The 27,160-nt window shown below is 40.3% G+C and overlaps 1 protein-coding gene across 2 annotated transcripts; it reads right to left on the reverse strand.

Moving 5' to 3' along the window:
- Nucleotides 1-1,426: 1,426 nt before the first annotated feature.
- Nucleotides 1,427-26,875, reverse strand: LOC118847582 (C-X-C chemokine receptor type 2-like). Of its 2 annotated transcripts, XM_036756119.1 has the most exons (5): nt 26,829-26,875; nt 22,259-22,423; nt 21,048-21,158; nt 12,626-12,676; nt 1,427-2,998 (listed from the first exon to the last, which is right to left on the reverse strand). In XM_036756119.1, exons 1-5 carry the CDS (start codon nt 26,873-26,875, stop codon nt 1,891-1,893), a joined length of 1,482 nt encoding a protein of 493 aa, XP_036612014.1. In that variant the 3' UTR covers nt 1,427-1,890. The 2 variants fall into 2 exon arrangements, with proteins under 2 accessions (XP_036612014.1, XP_036612015.1); XM_036756120.1 differs by lacking the exons at nt 12,626-12,676; nt 21,048-21,158; nt 22,259-22,423; nt 26,829-26,875 and adding an exon at nt 10,209-10,232.
- Nucleotides 26,876-27,160: the final 285 nt, after the last annotated feature.

Here is a 27,160-nt window from a genome sequence, read left to right on the forward strand (position 1 = left end):
TGAATGTTTAAAAAGATGGGAAGAATGGTTATTTGCTCTGATCAAGCCTTCAGAACCATCTCCCCGCTAAAATTATACACCTGCCTGATGTTTCTTCAGTCTCTCAAAGCAGCTGGGGAGAACATACCTGTATAAAAATTCATTAAAAAGGGAGGATGAGGATTATATGACCAGACATTTGATAAGTCTCACTTGGGGAATAAAACATCAAATTCTTCTTATTGCCTTGCTCCCAAGACTTGCTTCCTTAAAATCTAACCCTGTTCCACTGTACTGCCCATTCTTTCTAATTCTTTCCAAAATGGAGATGTCCAGCAGCTGGTTCTGCTCTCCTTGACAATGACCCTTTAGAGACTTGAATCCAATCATCATTCAGGACATTTCTCTTGAATGAATTTTCATACTTTTTCCCCCTGTTTTTTTTCACTAGATCTTGCTTTTTAAAAATTTTATATATCTATATGTACATACATACTTTAATATTATCTTCATTTATTAATATATCTTGCCTCTGTGGCCTTTCCTAGAGCCATTTCTTATAGCAAAGAATAAAAAGGAGAAAAAAATGAATTCAACAAAACTAATAAACCCACCAAACAAGTCTGATACTTGATATTGTGTTTCACACCTATGATTCCGTACCTCTTCAAAGAAGGAAGGAAGGTTTATTCTCCTGTACCTCCTTTGGACCCAAATTTGGTCATTAAAATTTCATATAATTTCCATTTTTTTGTTGTGGTTCTTTCAGTTTACATTGTTGTAGTCACTGTGTATGTTCCCTTGGTTATGCTAACTCATTTTGCATCCCTGCATTTAAGTCTCCCCATGCTTTTAAAAAAAAATTCTTTTTTGGTATTTTTCACACACTAGATCTTTTCCTCCAACTCCTTTAACAATGTTTGTGTGCTTGCGTTTGTAGGGAAGATTGAGTTTCACACCAGCAGGAATAGGAAGGAACTGTTGGCCTAACCTAAGAGAGCATAGAACTTACCACCCACCCATCTAATTGATCTTAGCTGTTACCTGTTTTAGCCTTCCACAGTGCCTAAACCTCAGTCTATGTCTCTGACTATAATTTCACCAAAGATCATATGAGTTCAAGACAAAAGAGGTGATGGACAAGTAAAGGACACATTTCCTGTTAAGATTTATTTTCAGCAGAACAAGTCCAAGAGTGAGGACAGGGATCAAGCCTATCTTTGCAGGTGACTGACCAGAAGTCCATCTTCACGTCTAATTTCTCTCTCCCAGTCCCAGTTCCCCAATAGACAAGGTTGTCGTTCAGTCTTTCAGTCATGTCCGACTTTTTGTGACCCCGTGTGGGGTTTTCTTGGCAAAGATACTGTAGTGGTTTGCCATTTCCTTCTCCAGTGCATTAAGAAGTTAAGTCCAGGGTCACACAGCTGGTGTGTATCTGAGGCTGGATTTAAACTAAGGTCTTCTTGACTCCAGGCCCAGTGCTCTATCCACTGAGCCATCTAGTTTCCTCCAATGATAGACAAGGAGATTACGTGAAAACAGACCATTTATATGAAATCTGCCCATTGCCCTTCTCTGCTGTGGAATCCCCTAAGAGTTACCCTAAATAGGATCTAGGTTTTAAAGTCTCGGGAAATCATGCTGTGGGCTGACGGGGTTGAATAATACCAGCTGTCCTGTTGATATGGTGACTGTAACCCAAGAGTTCAAGGTAATTATAGGGGTAGATATATAATTCCTATATCATCCACTTGGGGTGGTATCCCTTAATAGGACTCTCATGTTCCCCCCATACCACATGGTGGAGGCATCCGTGAAAAAGGAGAAGCTAACTCATCCAAGAGTGAAATTTTGGAGATAGGAGAGGCAAAGGGCAGGGAGAGACCCAGAAGAGCTGGACCAGAGGGATCTTCAAAGGGTGGTAGAGGTATTTCCAGAAGAGGAACCATGGACTGAGGGCTTGCTGTGCTGGGCTAAGAACTCTTTGCTGACCATACCATGGGCGGCCAGGATTTTGAGAAAGCTGTACCGAAATTTATGTCCAATGAAGGCGTAGATAATGGGGTTGAGGCAGCTATGGAGGAAGCCCAGTACCTCAGTGGTATTTATGGCATTTTCAATCACATGCCTTCGTGGACAATTGTCCTCAATTAACCCGGTCCTCAGGAGGGTATCAGTGATCAGGACCAGATTGTAAGGCAGCCAGCAGAGTAAGAAGACAAGGACTACAGCAAAGATGACCCGCATCGCCCGATGTTTCTGCCCCATGTGCGCCTCAAAGAGGGTGCGCAGGGTGAAGCCATAGCAGAAGAGCATGACCAGTAGGGGCAAGACAAAGCCAAAGAACTGGGTCAGGATCCTCAGTATCAGCCGCCCTTTTTCAGTACTGTTGCCAAAGTTCTCATAACAGACAAAGCCATAATACTCTGTCTTGATTGCCTCACGGGAGAAAATAATGGGCATGGACAGGAGCAAAGACAGGCCCCAGATGCCCATGCAGACGAACTTTACCCAGTGGCGCTTTTGAGTCAAAGCACGAGTGGCATGGACAATGGCTAGGTAGCGGTCTACGCTGATGCAGGCCAGCAGCAGTATGCCACTGTAGAAGTTGACCTCCTTGAGAAGAGAGACAAACTTGCAAAGAGATGTGCCATAGATCCAGCCTTTCACCTTGGAGGCAGCCCAAAGAGGTAGTGAAAGGGCAAAGAGCAGGTCGGCTATGGCCAGGTTGAGCAGGTAGATATCTGTGACTGAACGGCTGAGCCGGTTGTAGAGGACGACCAGCATCACCAGTGAATTTCCCAGCAAACTCAGCAAGAACACGAGGATGTATATTACAATGACAAAATATCTGTTGAGGCCTGAGTTCTCTAGGCGGCAGGGGGCTGCATCCCCAGACAAAGATGGCAGGTCTGTACTGTATCCAGAAAAACTGTAATTATCATCAGCCCAGTCAGATAGCTCCTCTGAGCTTATATGGATCACGCCTGTCATTCTAGACACCCGGTTAGGTCTCTGCCTGCAAAAGAAAGGAGAGTAATTTCATAATATAGTCATCTAATTCCTTCCCTCTCTTCTTTCCACTCATAAGGGAACCCCACAGGGAATCCAAATGATGGTATAAATTTATTCCTTCCACATTGTGGAGATTATGGGTGTAGTGCCCCTGTGATCTCAAAAATCTACGAAAAACTTTTTTGTTCTCCCTTTGCCCCAGAGAAGAAGTCTGAATTATTATGGTATTAAAAGATAAAAAATGTTAATATTATACCATGCTATGCATATATTTTATGCATTTCTGAGTTTCTAAACTTTTTCTGTGTTGCTTACTGTCCTTCATGTATTGTCTGTGGCTTCCACAAAACTCCTCCAAAATTCCCATTTAATTTCTTACGCTAATCTTCCATATGTTGAAACTGTGATGGGGATCACTATGTGAAATTGTATGCAAAAACACCTAACTTCAAATATGCGAGATGAGGTGAGGCTCTAAGTCAGAGGTCCTTAACCTGATGTTTTGAAAACAGTATTTCAATAATTGTATTTCAATATAATTGGTTTCTTTTGTAATCTTGTGTGTTCTTTCTGTGTTCTTAAATATAATTAAAGAATATTGTTCTGAGGAGTCCATAGGCTTCACCAGACTGCCAAAGGGGGTCCATGTTATAAAAAAGGGGGAAGAAGCTCAGCTCTGAGATAATAAACAACTTGCTCATCTGAATGAGTGTTGTTCCTTTCAAGGTGGTCCCCTTGGAAGGCTATTCACTTATTCCCAGGAGGCTGCTTTTGCTCAAACACCAGGGAATGGCTTGGGAATGATACTTAGAGCTTACAGCACATTCTTTTTTTTGGTGGGGGGGAAATGGGAGAGGAGGAAGGAATAAAGACAACAACAACAACAACAAAACTAAAGATATGATTTCCCCCATTTAACATGGTGCCTGGCATGTAGGAGGCATTTAATAGATGCTTATTGACTGATTTACTGTTGCTTAAAGCAATGAAACTTTTTTTTTTTTGGTGTGGCTGTAAAATTAAGCCTACTTCCAAGAGAAAATCTAACCAAACAATGGCAGAATCATTGGACTGTGATAAGGCTTCCTAAGAAGTTCACTTGTGATGGGAATAATTACCTGGCATTCAAAGCCTACCACAATCTGATCTTACACTACCATTTCAGCCTCATTTTACACTATTTGGTGTGAAGCACCTATGGTCCAGCTAACCTGAATTGTTCACTGTCCCCCAAGCATGGCTTTTTAAATCCCATCTCTATCTTTTTACTTACTGTCCCTATGCTAGAATGTCTTCCCTCTCCCTCTACACCTGTTAAATTCAATAAACATTTGTTATGTGATAATGAACTGTGAAAGACTTGGCTACTCTGATTGGCACAATGACCAAAGATAATTCCAAAGGACTCATGATGAAAAATGTTATCTACTTTCAGACAGAGAATTCCAAGAACAGTCTGAGTGCAAAATGAAGTATAACTTTTTTAACTTTCTTAATTTTTCTTGCTTTAATTATTTTTTTGCAACATGGCTAATATAGAAATCTGTTTTGCATTTCACATGGATAATTGATATCGTATTGTTGGGCTGGGGAGGGGCTGGAAGGAGGGAGAGTACTTCGAACTCAAAAATTTTTTAAAAAAGAATGTTATAAATAAATAAACAATAAATTAACCCCCCCCAAACATTTGTTATGTACCTACCATACACAAGGCACTGAGCTAGGCTCCAGGGATTCAAAGACAAAAAGAAACACTCTCCGTCTTTGGGAAACTTACACTATATTGCAAGATATAACAGGTATACAAGTACAAAATACAAAGTAATTTCAAGAGGGAGATAGTTCTTATAAATAATTCAAGAAGTTAACAATAATAATAGCTAGCATTTATAAAGCACCTACTCCATGCCAGGCACTGTGATAAGCACCTTAGAGTTATCTCATTTGAGTCGTCTCACAACAAGGAGGTGGGTGCTATTATCATCCCCATTTTACAGATGAGGAAACAGAGTCAAACAGGTTTAAGTGAATTGTCCAAGGTTACAAAGCTAGTAAGTGTTTGGGACCTCCTGTAGGAGGTGGTGTCTGAATTGTGGTTTGAAGGAAGACAGAAAATTTACCCAGTAGAGGTGAAAAAGCAATTCATTCCAGATATAGGGAATGACTCCTGGAAAGATAAAGAGGTAGGAGTTTAAATATCATGAATAGGGAATAGCTGGAAGGCAAGTTTGATTGGAATGGAGAACATGGGAGAGGATCAATATTTAAAAATATCAACAAGGTAGGTGGAAGCTAGAATTCACTACTATTGGCAAACAGGTACATGTATACAAGGTAAACTGAAGAAGGAAAGGACTAGGGATGAGGAGCTGGGAACCTCCACACATTCCTCATGATCCAGTTACAGCTCAAATCCCAACTTTCCGGGTCTGCTCTCCACAGCAACCCCCTCCCTCGGCCCTTCCCCTTTTCCATTTTACCCTGTATCTTGTATGTACATAGTTGCTAAGATGTTGTCTCCTCTTCAGACAAAGTGCTCCTTGAGAGCAGGCGCTATGTTTTTCCCTTCTTTGTATCTTCAGTGCTTAGCATTGTGCTTGACATAGTAAGATCTTAATAAATATTTATCGCCTTATTGACTGATGAAGTATATCCTATGGGTATTTTTCTTACATTTTTGTATGAGGAAATTGAGAATCAGCAAGGTCAAGTTAGTACTCCATCCATGGTAAAAGCCAGTAAGGGTTGGAGGTGGGCTCTGAACCCAAATCTCTGCTGATAGATGAGATTATCCTATCTTCTTGGTCCCCATCTGGGGCTCCTCCGGCCCTCAGCTTTGTACCTTTGGGAATAAGGAGCAATCAAGGAGAAAAGGGACCCAAATCACTAAATGGAATTTGGGAGCCTTAGCATTGAGTAGGTTTCCCCTATTGCTTTTGGGATAAAATCCAGACTGTGTATTGCTGGCATTCAAGGCCCTCCCTACACAGTCTGGACTCATCTTACATCTTTGCTCTGATATTCTTTGTCTTCTTTTTTAAAAAAATTAATTAATTTTAGTTTTCATCATTCACTTTTATAAGATTTTGAGTCCCCTCCCCTCCCCTCCCTCTCCCCAAGATGGCATGCAATCTGATATAGGCTATACATGTACAATCTTATTAAACATATTTCCACATTAGTCAGGTTGTAATGAAAAATCAGAACCAAAGGGAATGCCCACCCATGATTCTTCTTCTAGAATCTTCTAGTCCAACCAGATTGCTCTGCTCACTATCACCTGAATATGACTTCTGATTCCTACTTTTTACTTATAGTGTTTCTCCAACCCCTGCCTAAACTGCCATACCTTCTATCAGTTCAGAAAAACTACTCACACTGTTACAAGTAATATTCCAAAAAGGAACGGTTGTGAGGACTTTGATAAACTTATGAAGAAAGAAATGAGCAGACCCTGGAGAACAATTTATATAAATGACAATAACATTGTAAAAACAACCTTTAAAATTGTAAGAACTACGGTCAATACAATGACCGTTCATGATTCCAGAAGATCAATGATGAAACATGGTATTCATTACAGAGCGGTGATGGAATTAGAATGTAGAATGACACCCTAATTACATACATATACACACATTTGCTTTTTGCATTTTGTATTTTTTTATATTTTGAGAAAATACGTTTTGCTTGACATGAATATTTGTCACAAGAAATTTGTTTTCCTTTTTTTAAAATGGGGTAAGGGTAGAAGGGAGAGAAAATAGATTTCTGATAATTTTTAAAAATAGTGAGGATGGGGTGTTAAAGATGTGATATATTGCATGTATTTTCAGATGAGGTTGCTGTATTATTTGTTTCAAGAGTCCTCTCATGAACTGGGAGTAATATGTAAAAGCTCTGTGATGTTTAAAAACAAAAACAACCCCCATCAAGAAAACCTAAAATACATTTGTACACACATATATACACATACATATATACTAACACATACATGTGCATATATACACACACATACACACATATGTATATGTATGTATGTATAGCCTAACTACAATTTAAGGACTAGTTTATGTTCTCTTTTCTCCCTGAAATCTTTTTCAAAATCTAGTATGGAAATAGCAGTGGATGGACAGCCAGGAATCTTGAGTTCTGAGCACCGTTCTGCAATTAACCAACTGTGACTTTAGGCAATTTGCTTAACATCTCCAGAACTCAGTTTTCTCATCTGTAAGATGACAGGTGGTCTAGATGGTTCTCAGGTCCTTTCTGACTAAATTCTACCTAGACTTCAAGGCCTAGCTCATACTTACCCACACCTCCCCAGTGAAGACTTCCCTGACCTCCAAAGTGTTCCAACTCTGTCTACCACTTACTGTGACCTTCATTCAAATATAACCCATAGGGCAATTCCCATACCCAGAGGCATCGTGGTATAGTAGAGAAAGGAACAGATCTGAGAATCAGAAGACCTGGGTTGGAACCCCATCTTCTTCTCCTTCGAGACCTCATACAAGTCAAATAAACCTCAATTTCTCAGTTGCAAAAAAAAGATGAGACCCAGAGGATTTACAGCTGAGAGGCACTTCCAGATTCTAGTCAAACTCTCTCATTTTAATAGAGAAACAGTCCAGAAGCACAAAGGGATTTGTCTAAGGTCCCACAACTCTGTGGCAGGGCCTCCTAATCTTCCATCCAGCACTCCTTCAATAATATCATTTAGGTTGGATAATTAACACTGTATTTATCTAGCTAGAGATGTCAAGATTTATAACTTTCTCAGTGTGGGTACTCCTTGTACCATCACAGATTGCAGCTCCTCCACAATTTATCAGTTGCCACATTTGAAAAATTAATTGCCCTGTGGCCAACCTTCTGGAGACGAGCCTCTCCAAGTTTAGGTAGGCTGGTCTTTGGATGATCCATAGTCCATCACCCAGGTCTGTATTCAAAGCTCTTCCAGCTTGATAAAGTTGAAAGGGGCAGGGAAAGGAACAAGTATTTACTGAACGCCTATTATGTGCCAGGCAAGTGTGCTAAGCATTTTATATATATTATCTCATTTGATAATCACAACAGCCCTGTGAGGTATTATTATGTTCATTTTACAGTTGAGGAAACTGAGACAGACAGAGGTTAAATGGCTTGTCCAAGGTCACACAGCTAGTAAGTATCCAAAGCTGAATTTGAACTTGGATCTTTCTGCCTCAGAGCAAGAGTGTGAGAGTTTGTACTCAACTGGCATGGCCTTCAAGAACTCAAGATCACTTTCATATCATGATGAGGCATTGGAGTAGGATATTAAGGGAAAATTCATGTGTATGCATATGTAGAAGAATTTTAGGCTGGCAGAGGATCCCCAAGGTTATCCAGTCCAATCCAGATCTGGACAGAAATCTCTTCTACGTCATCCAGTTAACCAATCAATGAGCATCTATTAACCAATTACTATGTGCCAGGCACCATACTAATTGCTAGGGATATAAAGAAAAAAAATGAAGCAATTATTGGCTGAAGAAGCTTACATTCTAGGATAAGGGTGCTTAACCTTTTTGGGGCCATAACCCTCTTTGACAGTGTTTGGTGAAGCCAATGGTCTCCTTTTCGGAATAATATATTTAAATACATAAAACAAAATACATAGAATTATAAAGGAAACCAATTATGTTTGAATATAATCATCAAAATATATATAATATATTAAAAGTTCATGGACCCCAAGTTAAGAATCCCTAGTCTAGGAATTTGTGGCATCAAGATTTTGTTTGAAGACTTTGGGCTAGGAGGAGCCCACCACTGCTCACATAAATATGTATGTATGTATATATGTGTGCTAGAGTGAGAAAATTGCAACAAAAGGCAAACAGATGTAGATGTGAGGGAATGCAGGGATGTGACTATTGACAGCTACCACTCATGTTCCAATCGTATTTAAAATGCTGTGGGATATAATCCTGCTTGCATTGTTCATGAAGTATCTTGGCAGAAACTAGTTGAGGGGAGGGAAAGAGAGGGGGAAGGAATACGGAATGAGGGCTGGCATTGTGAGGAGTGAATCTATCTATAGGAGTGAGGGCGTTCCTGAGTGCTTGGAGCCTTAGTGTTTGTGTGGATGACTCAGAAAGTGGGGAGAAGCAGAGTGGGTTAGGAGAATAATTGTGTGTGGAGGCTGAGATAGGTAGGCCCAGCAGGCCCTCAAGGATCCAATAGGAGAAGGAGTGTTAGAGGGAGTGTGGAGGCTGGTGCACTGAACCCTTAGCCAAGAGGAGCTGCATGTGGCAAGCAGGTTTAGTCCTAATGCCTTTTTTTTGTAGCAATACCATTATTATGGAATAATGATGAGAGGGCCAGGAAGCATTTAAAGGCTTGTACCATTGATCAGAATGAACAGAATGCAGAATTAATTTTCCAAGTTCCCCTCCTGTTTCTCTTCCCTCTTCTCCACCTACACTTGCCTCCCTCCACCCTGATTCTGCTTCGAAAAAGAGCAGCAGGAAGAGAGGTAGCAGTGTGGGTGGATCCTAGGCAGATTCAGAACCAAGGACCTGAGTGAGCCCTATTGGGTTTGTGATTTAGATCTGTATTCTCCTGATTAGACTCCTGTTCTCTGCAGCCTTTTCTCTCTGGAGATACTTCTGCCCTATATCTTCATTTCCTTACTGGTGATTCTCTAGCTCAGACCTCTGTTTCATGGGGGATCCCAGCCATGCTCTTAACTTCCTCTCCCCCACCCCCCATATCTGCTATTGTCTCTACCCAACCTCCTTCTCCCAGCTTCCCTTTGTTGTTTTCCCCCATTGGGGTGAGGGTGAAGGCTGGTGCACAATATAAGCTTCTTGAGGATATAGACTGACTTATTTGCTTGTAATTGGATCTCCAGCCCTTAGAAAAGTGCCTGACACATCCATGCTTAATAAATGCTCTATCTGTATCTATCTGTCCATCTGTCTATTTCTCTATCATCTATCTCCTATCTTTTATCTGTCTATCTCCTTTTATCTATTATCTATCTCCTTTTGTCTATCTATCTCCATCCATCTATCTATCTATCTGTTCATTTTTGTGTTTGTCTATCTATCAATCTATCTGTCTATTCTTCTTTCTATCCACCCAGGGTTCAGAGGACTAATATAGAGGAAAACAAGGTCTCTAGGCCTTTGGGGAATAGGGGCAAAGAGCACAGAAACCAAGGAAAAGAAAATCCCAAGGCTTACCCGCTAGCTGGTTTTTCACTTTGGTGTCAGCTTCTGAAAGGTAGGTATGACCAATAAAAGGGTGGAGGTATTATAAAATCATAAGGAGGAGGTGCCTGGCAAATGAAGTTGTTGAACCAGAAGTGGATTTCCCAGAGTGGGCTGGCTATACTTTTTTATTAATTATTTTTTTTTAGTATACAACATTCAGTTCCGCAAGTTTTTGAGTTCCAAATTTTCTCCCCCTCTCTCTCATCCCACCTCTCCCCACCAAGACGGCAAGTAATCTGATTAGATTATACATATACCTTCACATTAAACTTATTTTCCCAATAATCAAGTTGTAAGGAAGAATTATATGGATATTTTAAAATAGCTTATTTGAATTGCCGGTGTAGTTTGCCCAGAAGCTTTAGGTTTCTCTTTCTTAAAATTTCTCCACTTACCCTCTCTCCTGCACCCCATTAGATACCCTATCCCCCCAGTCTGGGGATGAACAGCTTCATCTGCTGCTTGTCTCCCTCAGCCCAGCTAGCTACAATTCTCTTGTTTTGTTTCTGTTTTTAATGTTTTGGGGAGCCAATATTTCATAAAGGTAGCCAAGGTGAGACTGGGTTATCTGGTAAGTCTTCGTGTTGGCCTTTCTAAATACATCATTCTTAGTCTCAACCTGTGCTCCATGGGAGCTCTGAGATCCATGTTCCAATTCCATCTTACAGCACTTTTAAATGGCTCACTCTGGAGTTATTGGTGGTCTCACCTATACTTCTTCCTGCTTCATGAGGCACCTCATTCACCAACTATGTGCTCTGACCTTGTACCTGGTCACATCTTTCGAATTGCACCAGGATTGGGTCTGAAAAATGCAATACCACAGCTATCTACCAGCCCCTGTTGCAAAGTCTTCTAATTCCAGTAGTAAACAGTCTTTAATAAAAGAAGTGAAAATTATAAGTCCACCAAGTTATGAACATAACATTTTGGACACTCTGTCAAATGTTATTTGCAATGCTTTCTATTTTGTTAAAATACCATCACAGCAGAAAGGATAACTAAAGCTTAGCCATATATGTTACCCTTATAAAATTTTTATCCTTTCCTTTAACTTTCTACATTTCTAGTCTCAGAGAAACTCAGCGCCTGTTTGAAATAAAAACACTGAGAATTCTCCTCCAAAATCAGAGCCCAGGAGCACATACTGTGATTAGGGCAGGGTTCCTCAAACCTTTATGCTCTTAAAAATTGAAGACCCCAAAGAACTTTTGTTTATGTGGGTTATATCTATTGCTATTTACCATGTAAGGAATTAAAACATCTTAATATTGTTATGAAAATATATTTGAACTCAGGGACTCCTAGAAAGGGTTTCAAGGACCCTCAGGGGCCCTCTACCACACTTTGAGATATGAACTGCTATATTATGATATGCTAAACCTTCAGCTTTGCCTTTCCACCTCTATACTTATCTCACCAGGAGTGAAAGAAGTGGATTCAAGTCAGCTGATATTTTTAAAAAGCTGAGGCTTTTTATCTCTAATCAGCCTATAACTATGCTGACCTTCCATGCCTCCACCATCACAGGGATAAAACACAGTAAGACTAACCCTTCCCATCTCCACACAGACTTCTTTTCTCTTTCAAGACTGCCTTTGGTGTTCATTTTAACCTAATTTCACCTGTTTAAAAAAGTTTGGCAGAGGTGAGAAGGGAGTAGCACTCCTTCCTAAAGTCCCTGAAACTACAAGGGATGACTTTGCCCACATTTTAAGGAGTTATAGCACAGAGCCAGAGGACATTAACTTTCTCAGTGGTTCCACTTTCTGCTTTCCCTTGGGGTTACTATAGGATTTCCCTTGATCTCACTGTCTAAGCAGCAACAGACCCTCTCTGATTTCTTCCATAAATTAGTAATGTTTAGGAGAAATAGATTGTAGAGGTAAAGCTGGAAAGGACCTTAGAGTCTATCTGATTCAAACCTCACATTTTAGAGATGAGCAAAGTAAGGTTCAGGGAGTGTCTCAAAGCCACATGCTAAGTGTCAGGGGTGGGATTCAAACACAGGTCTTCTGACTTGAAATCCAGTCCACTTTTCATTATACCTGGTGTATAGGAGTGGGCATCTTCTTACTAATCTGAAGATAAAGCAAGAAGAGAGAGGCTAACAGAGAGAGAATTTAGGACAAGTGCCAGCTAGCACTTTCTGAAGGAACTGGGTCAGGGTGGGGGTAGCATTGCAGTCTTAATCTCTGGTAACCTTTCAGAAGAGATCTACTTCTTGTTTGAATTCTAAGCTTAGCTGAGAGCTGAAGAAAGGGTCTTTCCAAAGACAGAGGGATGACACTGACCTCTCAAGGTCTTCCATCTGAAAGAATCTCTCTGTGTGGGGGAGACCTTCTCTTCTCAGTTCCCATCAGACCCTAGTACAAGCCCCTGCTTACCTGTTGCTGCTGCCACCTCTGAAGTGAGTCAAGATCCAAAAGCTGAATGTGCTGTTAGACAGGAAGAAATGTGAAGTGGCTGTTAGGGAGAAACTTACGAAATTGGGCCAAGGAGGGGAAATGTGGGAGGCCTTAAGTCAATAAACCAGGGGGACAGAGAAACTATTAGTTTGTGGAGAGACCCAGACCTGGAGTCAAGGAGACTTGAGTCCAAATCCTACCTTGGACACTTACTAGCTGTGTGACCCACCAAAAGAAGTTAAGCTCCTTGAATGCATGGGGTTTTTACTTGTATTTTTGTACCTCCAGTGCCTAGCACAGTATTTGTCACACAGCATGCACTTAACAAAGGTCGTGTCCATGGGTGACCTGGCTGATGAGGGAGCTTGAAATTATATTGCAGTGAATTCCGTTCCACCTGGACTCTTCCCTCATGGCTTCCGTTTAGTAGTGTAGAACAGACAGAGGCTCCTGTCTGATTTCTTGTAAATGATAGCTAGCTTTTGAATGGAGCAGTGGATAAAGAGTTGGTTCAGGATCCTGCTTCAGGCATTTGTCTAGCTTTGTGACTCTGGGCAAGTCACTTTAGCTCCATCAGTTTCTGTTTCCTCATCTGGAAAATGGGAATAATATTAGCACTTACTTCAGAGGGTTGTGCCAAAACCAGTGGAGCCAAGTGTTAAATGTTCAGTGTGGTCATTTATGCCTCAGAAATGGGCAAATATTGCAAAATGGAACCTGATTGACTATTTTGTTGATTGTCTAGACTTAAGAAAGCAATTAAGAAAATGTTAACAATGAAGATTAAATTTAAAAGTATGCTGTGCCATTTCGAAGATCTGGTTGTTAAACATTTACCATCATACCCCTGCCTGCAGTGTTGGTTGTGAGGACCAAATGAAATATATAAAGGGCTCTGCAAGCTTTAAAGATCTACATAAATGATGACCATTATTATGATGATCATAAATAACCTACTATTATTATAACAAATCAGAGGTCCCTATCTGATCTATGTTACTATACTGAAGCCCTGAGGCAAGAGCCCAGGTGGAACGGGGTCCACCAAGATATGGCTACAAGCCCTCCTCATCAACCAGATCATCCTTGGGCATGCCCTAATTTGTCAATGTTCCTTCTAAGGTGTGATTCCCAGATTTGGACCAGTTTCCACTTGACTACTGTCTAGACCTAGTTGGTTTTTAATACCTCTCTCAACCCAACCCACAGTTTGAAATGATAAACTACCTATTTTTCTTAGTTCCTCAACCCTAAAATTTAAAAAAAAATCCCCCCCCCAAGCCAAACATATTGCAGTGATTTATCCAAGAAATCATTCTGATCATGGGGGATTTATACCACAGGTGCAAAGATGGTTTAACATTAAAAAAATCAACATAATTTATCATATTAAAAACCAAAACATCCAAAACCATGTGATCATCTTGATAGATGTAGAAAAAGCCCTTGACAAAATACAACGCTCTTTTATGCTAAAAACCCTACAAAATATAGGTATAGAGGGACCTTTTTTTAGTTTCAAAAAAAGCATCACTCTAAAACCAATAACAAGCATTTTATGTAATGGGGATAGAGTAGAACCTTTTTCAGTAAATACAAGAGTGAAGTAAGGATGCCCACTCTCCCCACTATTTTTGATATAGTTCTTGAAATGATAGTAATAGCAATAAGAAAAGAGAAAGGAATGAAAGGAATAAAGATGGGTAGAAAGGAGCTAAAACTATCCTTGTTTACTGCTGATATGATGGTGTACTTGAAAAACCCCAGACAACCAGCAAAGATACTAATTGAGACAATTGATGACTTCAGCAAAGTTGCAGGTTACAAAATAAATCTTTACAAATTAGCAGCATTTCTATAAAATAATAAAACACAAGAAACAATGATTGAAAGGGAAGTTCTACTTCCCAAATGCATAACATATCCAGAGATCCACCTCCCAAAGCATGCAAAAGACTTGAATAGATTCAATTACAAAAGACCCCTTAAAGAATTAAAGAACAACTTAAATAAACTGGAAGAATATTAAGTACTCATGACAATATTACCGAGATTAATTTATACTTGTAATGTTATACCAACCAAACTACCAAGAAGATACTTTTTAGAGCTTGATAAAATAATAACAAAATGCCTTTGGAAAAACATTAGATTTAGACTATTAAAGAAAATGATGAAAAGAAGAATGGACAAAGGGGGATTCATACTTCTGGACCTCAAACTATATTATAAACCATCTGGTATTAACTAAAAAATAGAGAGATAGATCAATGGAACAGATTAGACAAAGGAGTTTGAGAAAAAAATAGACTCAATAAACCAGTATTTGATTAAGTGGAAAAAACAAGTTACCTAGGGGAAAACTCCCTGTTTTATAAAAAACTGCTGGGAAGACTTCAAAGTGGTCTGGTAGAAATTAAGCTTAGACCATCATCACACACCACACTTTACAATACATCCTAAATAGGTACACCTTACACCAACTTTACAATATATTCTAAATAGATATATGACCTTAATATGAAATATCATGCTATTAAAAAAATTCAAAGAGAAACAGATCACATATCTCTCACAGCTATGGGGAAGAGAAGTATTCTTAACCAAATGAGAGATAGAGGCAATTAAAAAAGATTAAAACAGATGACTTTGATGACTTGAAACTGAAAAGATTCTGCACAGTCAACATTAATGCATCTAGGGAAGTGGTCAAATGGGAAAAATATTTGTATCAAATTTCTCTAATAAGGATTTGGTATCCAAGACATATAAACAATAAATAACTATAAGACTTATAGTAATTCCCCAATAAATAATGGTCAAAATATATGAACAAATAGTTCTTAAAAGAGGAACTGCAATCTCTTCACAACTACATGATAAAATGCTCTAAATTTCTAGTAAGAGAAATGCAAATCAAGACAACCCTGAGGTTTCGCCTTGTACCCTGCAAATTGGCAAAAAAAAAAAGACCAAAAAAATGGCAACAGTCAATGTTGGAGGAGTTTTGGAAGAATAGATACACTAATACATTATTAATGGAATGCTAAATGATACAACCATTTTGGAAAGCAATTTATAATTACACAAATAAAGTTATTAAAATATCGATGCCCTTGACCCAGAGATTCTATTACTGCACTTATACTCCAAGCCAATGATAAGAAGAAAGTTCCTATACACTCCAAAATATTTACAGCAGCACTTTTCTTGATAGTTAAAAATGGTAAAGAAAGTAGATGCCCATTGATTGGGGAATGGCTAAACAAATTGTGGTACGTGAACATAATGGAATATTATGGTGCTGTAAGAAATGATGTGTGTGATGAATACAAAGAAGCATGGAAAGATGTATACGAACTGATGCAGAGCGAAGTAAACAGAGCCAAAAAAATATACACAGTAACTACAACAATGTAAATGGAAAGAACAGTGACATACCAAAAAGTCAAAAGTAAATGAAACAAAATTATAAAGATCAGTGAGACTTGAATAAAGAAACGTGAGAAGACACTCCAAAACAATTTCTTGGTGGAGATGGGAAGTCCCTAGGTGTTACACATTGCACATGTTTTTGTATTTAATATCCCCCCCCCAATTACATGTAAAAACAATTGTAACATTCTTTTTTCTGCACAGTTCTGGACTTTGGAAATGTATCAATCAGTTGTGCTGACCTTTTTTTGTTCTCTCTAACACCCCCCCCCCACTACACACACTATTTGCCATATGGCATGGCTCTCTGAGAGGGGTAGGAGTAGGGATACATGGGATGCTATGGAGATGTAAGAAGCAGAAAATATCAATAAAATTATTATTTTTTAAAAAAGAGAGCACAGGTAGAGGAAGGGATGCTGGCCAACCAAGGTGTGTGACATGGTCAAACAAGAAAGAGAAGGCAAGATGGCCAGTTGGGAGGTTATAGTTGAGGTAAGAGGTGATGGAAGCCTGAGATAAGGTGGTAGCTGTGCAAGGGGAGAGAGGAGGTAGATGGGAGAGCTGTTATGGAGGTAGAATCTACAAATCTTGGCAACTGATTGAATACAAGGGGTGGTGATGAAGGAAAGCGAAGAATTAGGAATGGCTCTGAGATTGAGAGCCTGGGTGACCGGAAGGATGATGATACCCTTGACAGAAATGAGGAAGTTAGAATGCAAGAGGTGAGAGGGGGTGGGATGGGCTGGGAGGCACAGAGACAAATGTGTTAAATGTGTTAAAACTGAGCTGTCTGTGGGGTATCCAGTTGGAAATGTCTTTTTGGCAGTTAGCAGTGAAGAGTGACATTCAGGAGAGAGGTTGTGGGAATATATGTAGATCTGAGCCATCTCCATAGTAATGATAACTGAACCCAAGAGAGCTAATAGAATCACTCTGGAGAAAAGTTGGGTTGGAACAGATAGAACTCTCAGAAGGGAAGAGCCCTAGAAAGTAGTAATTACCCTTTTCCTGCTGGGGGTTTTCTCTCATAGTTTTACCTTCATTAAAGTTGTGATACTCAGTGGTCAGTCAGTCAACTAGCATTTATTAAGCTCCTACTATGTGCTAGTCACTGGGCTAAGTGCTAGTGGGGATGTACTGAATTATAGAATATTAGTAGTAGAAGGTACCTTATATATCTAACTCAACCACTTCATTTTACAGATGAGGAAACTGAGTCACAGACAGGTGAAGTGACTAGAATTCCGGTCTCCTGATTCCCCGTCTGGAACTCTTCATTACCATAACACTTGTTTCTCATGTGTCAGAAGACAGAGAAAGAAGGAGGGAGGGAGGGAGGGGAGAGAGAGACAGAGAGACAGAAAGAGAGAGAGAGAGAGAGAGAGAGAGAGAGAGAGAGAGAGAGAGAGAGAGAGAGAGAAGGCAGGGAGAAAGTAAAAAAAGGAAAAGAAGTCCATATCCACCCACCTCCCTTTTCTCCCTGCTCATTGGTTTCCCTACTGATGGTCTCAAGTGATATTGATGTACATGCCTTTAACTTCCATGACCTCTCAGGATGGCATCTGTCAACCTGTAAGAACAAAGTTTTGGTGCTGACAAGGTCTTGGCTGCCAGTGACCTTGTGACACAGATAGCATTGCCTAAATCCTCATGTGCTTCTTTTGCCAAAGGCCTTAGGGGCTTGCGGCAGAACCTGATGCCCAAGACTTGTTCCAGGGACACATGGGGAATGCAAAAAATACAAGTAAGTAGGGGAAAGCTCCTCTTAATTGACCCACCTTATTCCCAGACCATCTTCAACAGAAGGACAAGAAGAAGTCCTTACTGACTTTCTTTTTCTTTTTCCAGGAAGATTATTTTATTGATCAAAACTAGGACTGTGGAATGTGGAGCCACATTTAGGTGTTATTTTTGGGGGGAGGATGGGTTTATTTCTTTGCCAAAACTGACTTCTGGGTCCAAAAGATGGTACTGAACCATCAAAGGGCAGCTAGGTGGAGATCTTTCCAGTATTTGTTCTTGTGAATGATGTGGAAGACTCTGCTGGGTGTGGCCCCAAGCATTCTTGTTGATTGTGGTCCTTTGTGGGAGATGACAGGCTTCCACTGACTTGTTCTGATTTTTTTTTCCCACCCAACATGCCCTGGCTGTCAGCAGCTGACTCAGTATCCACAGTCTTCCAATAGATTAGTCTATTATAATGAAATGAGTACCTGGCCTTGAGGCTATTGGGCTTGGTGCTTGTACATCTTCCTGTTCAGCTTGATGAGGAAGCTAGATCAGTCTTGTGGCATCTAGAGACCAAAAGTCCTGCTGATTTTCATGCTACAGGAAGGTTGTTGAGAAATTCTTGCCCCATAGGTTGTAGATGAGATGCAACACTGAGAAACCAGGACTTGAGAGGCCCTGGCCTGGACGATGGCTATTCGGGAGGTGTGTCACAGCTACAAGACTTAGCCAACATGAATGGAAGAGCTGGGCCAAAATGGAGGAGGGAGGAAGTTGAGGGCTAGGGGGTTCATAGAATAGCATGAGATCCTATTCCAGGCTCAGAAGGTCCCAGAATGGGGAATTTCTGACCTTTGGACATGTATAGGAAAGACATAGATTCAGAGCTGGAAGACATCTTAGATGTCATCAAATTCAATCCCCTTATTTTATGAGAAAACTGAGGCAGAAAGACCTTAAGTGAGTTACCTAGGGCCACACAGCTTGCAAGATTCTGAGGCTGAACTGAATACCAAGTCCAGAGCCCTAGCCACTATATAAAGCAGGCCTCAAGGAAAGACACAGATCATCTAAAACAGGGTTTTCAAGACAGTTGTGCCAAAAGCTATGTTGGGTTTTGCTGGTTGCTAGGGTGTCTCTACATATAATTTGCATATGCTTACATAGTCAGAGAAATTGACTGTTGGTACTTCTCATGTCAATGTGAGTATAATGGTTGTACTCCTACAGTCTTCATAAAACTACCTTTATTAAGTGCCTCCTGTATTCATTAAAGCATAGCTATCATGCCTGTCTTCTGGAAGCTCATGATTGAAAACATACTATGTGTGGAGAAAATATTATTTATCTTTTATTAATATTGTTGAACCTAGTTTTATGTAGCTAAAAATGATCTAACCCAAAATGTTTATTGTAGAGGTCAGGATGACCTCAGAGACAGGGAAGCTGAATGCTTGTAAGGAATGCTCAGATCCTACCCAGGACTTGTTTTGGGTCTACTCAAAACTTTCATTTTGGGTTCCCCAAATTAGACTGACTAATCTGCCGATATACATCTCAAACTGGTCTTTTATTGGAGACTACTCAGTGCCTATGTGAAGCCAATCAGACAAATGTCCTTAAGCCTTTGTCTGAACTCTTTATAATGTAACCTCACAAAGACTGATGGAAGGAGTCTTCTGGCTTTCCTCCTTGATCAAATGACCTAATAAATTTCTTTCTAAAAATATTTCAGATAATTGATGTTTATTCTCATGACTAATTATCATGGTGGCAGTGGTAGATTCTCTTGGGTGGTCAACCCAAGTTAAACTTGAAGGTTCTCTGGACCATGGAAGCTAAGTAAGTCTCTGTGGTTTTATGAATGAGCATAGGCGGGACCTGACCTATACAGGATCAGATCGAACATGGCGAGAACCTCGAGTACCCTCGAATTCAAATCAGACATGGTCAAGGTCCTGGGTTAGGATGGTTAAGACTGAAGACTCTGGGTATCCAAAAAATTAAGGGGCTGTGTGGGCATTAAATTGGGGAAAGACTCAGGCAGAGTCAGAATTAACACAGGCTTCCTTGATCCACAAAATGAGTAATGCCCTTGACTTGATCACCCCAGGGCTTATAGCTTTAGCAGCTATGTATAATAGCTGCTAAAAAATTGGTTAAAATTAGATCGCTCTGGTTTTTTGGTAGAGCTCTTCCTTCCTTCCTTCCTTCCTTCCTTCCTTCCTTCCTTCCTTCCTTCCTTCCTTCCTTCCTTCCTTCCTTCCTTCCTTCCTTCCTTCCTTCCTTCTTTCTTTTCTCTTTCTGCCTTTCTCCTCAACCCTAGAGCTAGTAAGGGCACAAGAAGATCATCAAAGAAAGGATTGGGGCATATGGTCCAAGGATCATAAAATAGGGAGGAGACTAATCCTGAAGTAAGGGATCTTGACTTAGTTGACCTAGCTTTCTCTCTTCTGTTGGCAAGATCGACAGCATCGTTCTTTCTTCTCGTAATTCACAGAACAGGCATGGCAGACGAGGCCTCCGCAGAGTCTGTGGAGATCCAGAACCCTCTAGGTAAGTAGAAGTCAGTGAAATCAGGAGGAAAAAGGAGAGCAGCGATTTCTGTTACTATGGGCCTGATCTGGGCTGTGAAACTGTTGCCAAAGAGGATAGTGTGTATAAACCATATATACTAGAATCCTAGATCATTCTGTCTACTTTGCTTCACCAGAACAGCCCTGGCCCTTGTTCATTTGAGCATTGGGCCTTACTTTTCCTTCTCAAGATTTCCAGATGCCCGTATTCCCTCTTTTTCTAATGTTTTCTATTCTCTAAATGACAAATTCTCTTCCTACCTCAATTCCTTCTCTCTTAATTTCCTCTTAGTATATTCTCAATGGAGGTCGAATACTTTCTGTCAAGAAATCCCTTTATAAACCATGAATCAGTCAACTAATTGCTAGGTTCCATAATCCCATCTCCTTCCTGGTTCCTTTCATTTTTAGCCTCTCACCTACATCTACCAGATTAATCCTTTCCAGGGATGGTTGTCCTGTCCTCCTATGAAGCCCAGAACTAGTTCTGGGTGTGATCAGGGTGTGATCAAGTATGAGTGTAATAAAAGAATAATCTCACAATGCTGCTTGTATATACTTTCTCTTCTTGCATTTCCCACTGCCTTGAAGTGGGAAAGGGAAGGAGGCTGGGAGCAAATACAGAGGTCTTAGAAAAAGGACACTCCTCTTGTCCTTACCTGCATTTATATCTCCTAGACAGGCGACCAAAAACCTTGCTGCAGACTACACAGAGCCCAGGGGCCAGGGAAGAGAGATGCTCTGTCTTCTGCCATAGGCTGTCCTTCTCCCTAGAAGGAAGGGACAGAGAGAATTACATTGAGGAAGGAAGGACAGAAAAACACAGGGGAGTTGGGGGCTGAGGTCTGTCAGTGAATCAGGGATGGTAAAGAACAGGTGCGGAAACAGATCTCTATTTGAGCTATTTAAATATGCACATCTCTCAAGGTCCAGCTCAAATTCCACTTCTTCTGGGAAGCCTTCCCTGATGACTGAAGCCAAAGGAGGCATCTTCTTCTTCTTAAATTCTGGGCTACTTAGTGCCTGTCTTTGAAGACAGGGACTACTTTTTGAAATTATTAATGTCTTCCAAAGCTGAAGACTTAAGTCCGGTCTCCTCTACAAGGCCTTTTTTCCCCCCAACCATTCTAACTCATAATGATTTTCCTTTTCTGAACTCATCCAACATTCAAAGCTAACTTGCATCATTTAGCACCATACTGTAGTGGACAGAAGGCTGGTCACAGAACTAGAAAGTCCTGGGTTTCAAGTATTGTCTCAGACCCACACTGGCTCTATGATCTTGGGTACCTTTCAGTGTGCTAGGAAACTCTAAAACTATAAGCTACAGGGAAAGTGACAACCTGCATTGGTAGAGGGAGTTTCCTTATCTGGGAGTTTCTTATAGCCAATGAAATCACAAGTTCAGTCCCTATCCTTATCACCTAAACATAACACTGTATCACTAGTGATACTGTTTATGTGTCAGTGTCTTTTTTCTCATCCCAACTATATTGTAAGCTTTTTGAGGACAGGGACAAAGTCTTTTATTTTATTTTTTACATTGTGCCTAGTACTGCATAGTCATAGTGGTACTAGGCAGAACATATCCAAAAATAGATGTTGATTGAGGGTGGTGAGCAAATACCCCAGAATCCCGACCTTCCACTGATACCTACACAGAAGTTGTGGTGATTGGGAAGAGGGGAGCACTACCGGTGATTAACAGATTGAGTCTTCCTACCATTTATGTCTCTTTTCATCCCTTCCACATTCCTTCTCATGGCCATGGGTTACCTTGCCCTCTCATGCCCCAAGCCCTAGGCCTTTTCCTTCCATACCCAACCTCCTACTCTATCCCCTTACTGATGGGATGTCTCCTATCCCTTACTGAATCAGCTCTACCATACGTCTCTTCATGGCTCGGACCAGCTCATGCTGCTCATGGAGCTCCTGTTGGTATTGGTCTTCTCTCTTCTCAGTCTCCTGTTGTCTTTGCTTCAGTTCTACCTTCAGTCGACCCTGCTGCTCTTGGCATCTGGATAGGGAGAGACATCTGGAGTTTGAGGCAGGGATAGAATTGTTTCTTGGTATATGAAAATCATGCCAAGATAACATAGATGAAGAAATCAAGACCTAGGGAAGTGAAGTGATTTTCCCAAGGTCACCTGCTAGTATGTGTCAGAGCCATGATTTGAATACAGATCTTCAGTTCAGGGATCTTTGGATATTTCAAATCTTAAACTCAGCATACCTGAAAACTCATTTTCTTTCCCTTCAAACCTCTCTCTCTTCTAAACTTTCTTTCCTCATTCATTCCAGTTCCATCTATGCACCTTTGCACCAGCTTTCCTCTGTACCTGGAATATACTCTATTCTTACCTCTTCTGTTTTAAATCTCTTTTTTCCTTCATAATGCTGCAAATCACCTTCCATATGAAGGCTTTCCTGCTCTCTGCTTCTCCCCTCTCTGCCAACTACTACTAGTGTATTTCCACATAAAATATGTATCTTGAATTTATATCTATTTTATTTATATATATTCTGTTTCTCCCAATAGAATGTTACTTCCTTCTTGGCAGGGACCTCCATTTGGACTGAGAGAAGTTTCATTCTTGTCTTTTTATGCCCAGTACTTAGCATAGTGCCTAGCAAATAGAAGGTACCTAATTAATGCTTTTAGATTAGTTGGTTGGACTCTCTCAGTGGGCTAGCCATCCAATTGCATGTCATAGTCTGACCTATAGACATTCTTTGTCCATATGGTTTTTCCTGTGTGAATATTTGGGCTGATAAATTTAATCATTGTGATTCTCTATGAGGCGGCCTTGTAGCATTCTAGAACTTGAGGCAATCAGTATAATGTCATTTGTAAATCTCCATTTGGAAGCCCTCCCCTTATATTGGGAATCTCTCTTCCATTTGGACTTTTTCAAAGCATCTTCTGTTACTGTAGCAAACAACTGTGGCAAGCCTTTGCCTCCTTGTTTTATTCCTCCACTAATGTTGGTAATTAGAAGATTGTGTAACAAGTTATTTCTATGGTTTTGGATATCAAGGAATCTTTTATGATCTCAATGTGTCCACAAGAGACTCTATGTTTAAAAGATGTTAATTTTTAGGTCATATTTTATATTAATTAAGGATTTAAAAAACCCAACAATCAATAAACACAGTGTGATCTTATATTCCTATGCTATTACTGTGCAGCCATTTGTGCTACTGTGAAGATGTGATCTGGCATAGAAAATCATTTGAGAAAGCCTCTCTATTCTCTCTTCATATTTTTATTGACTAACCTCAATACATGTATAGATTATTTTCATAAAGATTTTATAGGGACAAGAAATTAGGCATTGGCCAATAAGCCTGTCCATTTCTCCTCTCCCCCCCATGATGGTATCCACTCCTTCTCCCCTGCTACCTTTCAGATAACTTAAAAATTGGTTTCTCAATGCTTTCAAAATTTCAGCTCTTGGGATGATCTCTATTGTTTGGGTTTTGCACCAAGTTTTCTGCAGACTGGTCTTCACTTCTACCAACCTTTATTTTTTGTGTGTAGTCTTTTATCATCTTTCCTGTAACATTTTGCAAAGAAGCTTAAATGCCATATCGGTATTGTTCTAAACTTCCATATCTCTTTACTGTATTAGAAGATCAAGTATTTGTTGGCTGAGTTTCTTTTAGCCTCTGTGTTCAGGCAATTGCCTTTTCCCAATTAAACTTCTGGATAGTCAGAGTTAATGTCTTTTTTAATAACCATTTTGTATTTCAGGGTCAATACCTCTTTTGAATAGGTCAGGCTGAAAGGGTTACATTTGGATACATACCTTCTTACCTTTATCCTCTATTCCAATCTATGATTAATCTTGACCTTTATTCTAGCTAGTAGATGGTCTAATTGCATTCTTCACCTGTAGGCTGGCCACTAGATGATGAATTATTTGGCTATGGTAACCCACGGAGTAAAGAAAAATACAAGATATCCTGTGTGACCTTACCCTCCCCTCCCCCTTTTCCCTTCTGCAGGGGTCAGAGGGTACTAGGAATTACAGATTCTAGGCTCTTTATAGATATTACCTTAACTACTGACATTCCGAATGTGAGATTTTCCTAGAGGAACTGAATCATATCAGTATTGGCATTCTTGATATAAATGGAACTAAAAGACACAAGGAAATTGTGGCTAAGTGGAAGGATGCATCATTGGTTCTCCTTGGAGATACAAATGAAAGAGTTCAGAGTTGGTTTCATCATGTGCCCTAGAGCAACAAGAAACATAACTTTACAGGACATTTGGCCATCTCATCTTGTATTGCTTATGAAGAGCAAAAGTAAAAGATCATTGTGAAGATATGTGCCAACTTCTGCTGCAGAGGACGAGGAAGAGAAATTCTATGAAGAGCTTGACAACTTTCTCCAAAAAACAAAACATTATGTGCTATGAGACTTAGTGATATCATTGTGAAGATAGACACAGGGGACGATGATGAAAAGTATGTTAGGAAATGTGTTTGGAATTAAGAAATTAAAGAGTCCGGAAGTTTGTAGACTGCTTAGAAGCCTCTCGCCTGTGTGTCATTAATACTTTCTTCAAGAAGAGATTTGAAAGATACTAGAAATAGCAGGCATCGAATAATACTGCAAAAAGTGAAACTGATCATATCATAAAAGACAGAAAATGACTATTTACCAGTGTAAGGGTCATTTGTGATATGTGGAACACCATTGAGAGACAGCTTTCTGTAGCCAGAGCATGAACACTCCAAGAAAAGTCTACAAATCTCAAGGTGCTCATGTAGCCAGGAATAATAAGACAAAAATTATAAAATGTTTCAAATTGATGACAGTGTATGTGCTTTTGGTGATGTCATTATCAAAAATTTTCTTAATGTTTTAACAGGAAGAATTTGCTTTTGGAGAGTTTGCTTCTTATGTAAATTATCTTTATACTCAATGTACTTAGTTGGTACCCATCATTTTTATAAATAGTAGCTGAGAGTTGTATGGTACTTCAAAGTTTACAAGGCACATTTCATACTTTACCTCCTCTGATGCTCATGACAATCCTCTGAGGTAGGTATTATGGATGTTGTTGTTATAATCCTCATCATCCCCATTTTACAGATGAGGAGACTGGGGCACAGAGAAATTAAATGACTTGTTCATAGTCGTGTAGCTAGCAAGTTTTTCAAGCAAGATTACAACCCGGGACTCTCCTAGCTCTAGGTCCAGGACTTTTCCAACAATACTATGGTTACTCTTAGAGTAGAGTAATCCTTTTGGCACCAGTCCCTAGCAAAAGGAATCTTTCATTATGGCTGTCAGACCATTTTCAGCCATGGAGAATTTTCTGAATGGATCAATATTGTTTAAAAGCCATTTCAAAAACTTGGCATTAGAAAGGATGAGTTTGAGTCCCAGATCTCCTAGTTACCTTCTGTGTAACTTTGGGCAACACCCTTCCTCCCTCAGGTCTGTTTCCTTGCCCGTAAAATGGGGAGGTGGCAGTAGGATTAAAAAATCTCTAAAGTCTTTTTCAGCTCTGACATTGTGTGATTCTATGAACAGGTGAAGTGCTCTCCTCCCCAGCATGAATCATCATCACTCTTTTCCACTGCTGACCCAGTGGCAGGGGTCAGCTGGATGTCTAGCTGATGATACTTAAAAATTAAAAAAAAAAAAACAAACCAAACAAAAGTGTGATGTGTTAGACTCATTGAGATTTCTCACCACTTTTAAGTAGACAGTCAATAGAAGTATGTTGACTGACTGACACATTGACTCAACCTAAATCACAGCTGGCCGAGTTTTGCTGGCTGTCAGACTTCCACTAGAACCCTTCAGGCATGGGGTGAGGCAAGGCTGATGGTGTCTGGAGATAAAAGGAGGGAGAGAGAGTCAGACAGTGAGACAGAGGTGGAGGGGGAGGCAGAGGATTGAGAGAAACACAGGCAGGGAGCCAGAGCCAGAGGAAGGGAAAGGAGTGAAAGAAATAGAGAGAGGGAAAAGGAGAGAGAGAGAGAGAGAGAGAGAGAGAGAGAGAGAGAGAGAGAGAGAGAGAGAGAGAGAAAAGGAAAGAGTGGAGAGAGAGAAGAAGAAAAAGGAGAAGAGGAGAGAAGAGAGAGAGGAAAGAGAGGAGAGAAAAGGGAGAGAGGAAGAGAGAGACGGAGAGAGACAGAAAGAGGAAGATACAAAGAGACAGAGAGAGACATACACAGACAGAAAGAGAGACAGACAGAGAGAGGGAGGGAGGGAGAGACAAACAGAGAGAGACATACAGAGAGACTGGGACAGAAAGAGACAGAAAGAGAGACAGAGAGATGTCCCAGAGTATGTGGAAAGGGAGGAGATATAGAGACGAGAAGAGAATGGTGCTGGTTTTATGAATATGTTCTTGGGAAGCTAATCCACTGGAGATGGACTTCACCTCCTTCACCTTAGCTACTCTTTTAAGTTACCTGAACAACTTCTCTTCCAGCTCTCTCAATTTCTCCTCCAGGGTCATTATTAGTTTCTCCTTCTTCTGGGACTGTTCCTCAGCCTTCTGCAGACATTCTTTGAGGTTCTGTGGGAAAAGGACACCAAATACCCATACACCCAAGGATAGCTTGGGGGAAAAGTGAGAGAGAAGGGAGGGGAAGGCCAAGCATGGAGGAACTAGTAAATTGGAAAAAGACACCACCTGCTGGGGGCTGCTGTTGGCTGAGATGTCCCAGGTGATTGTCATCAGCTGGATATTTAGTTATCTCTGGCTGCTGGGTCATCACTGTGGCAGACATCATGTCTAGGG

Source organism: Trichosurus vulpecula, chromosome 4, assembly GCF_011100635.1.
Source record: "Trichosurus vulpecula isolate mTriVul1 chromosome 4, mTriVul1.pri, whole genome shotgun sequence".
Taxonomy (NCBI): domain Eukaryota; kingdom Metazoa; phylum Chordata; class Mammalia; order Diprotodontia; family Phalangeridae; genus Trichosurus; species Trichosurus vulpecula.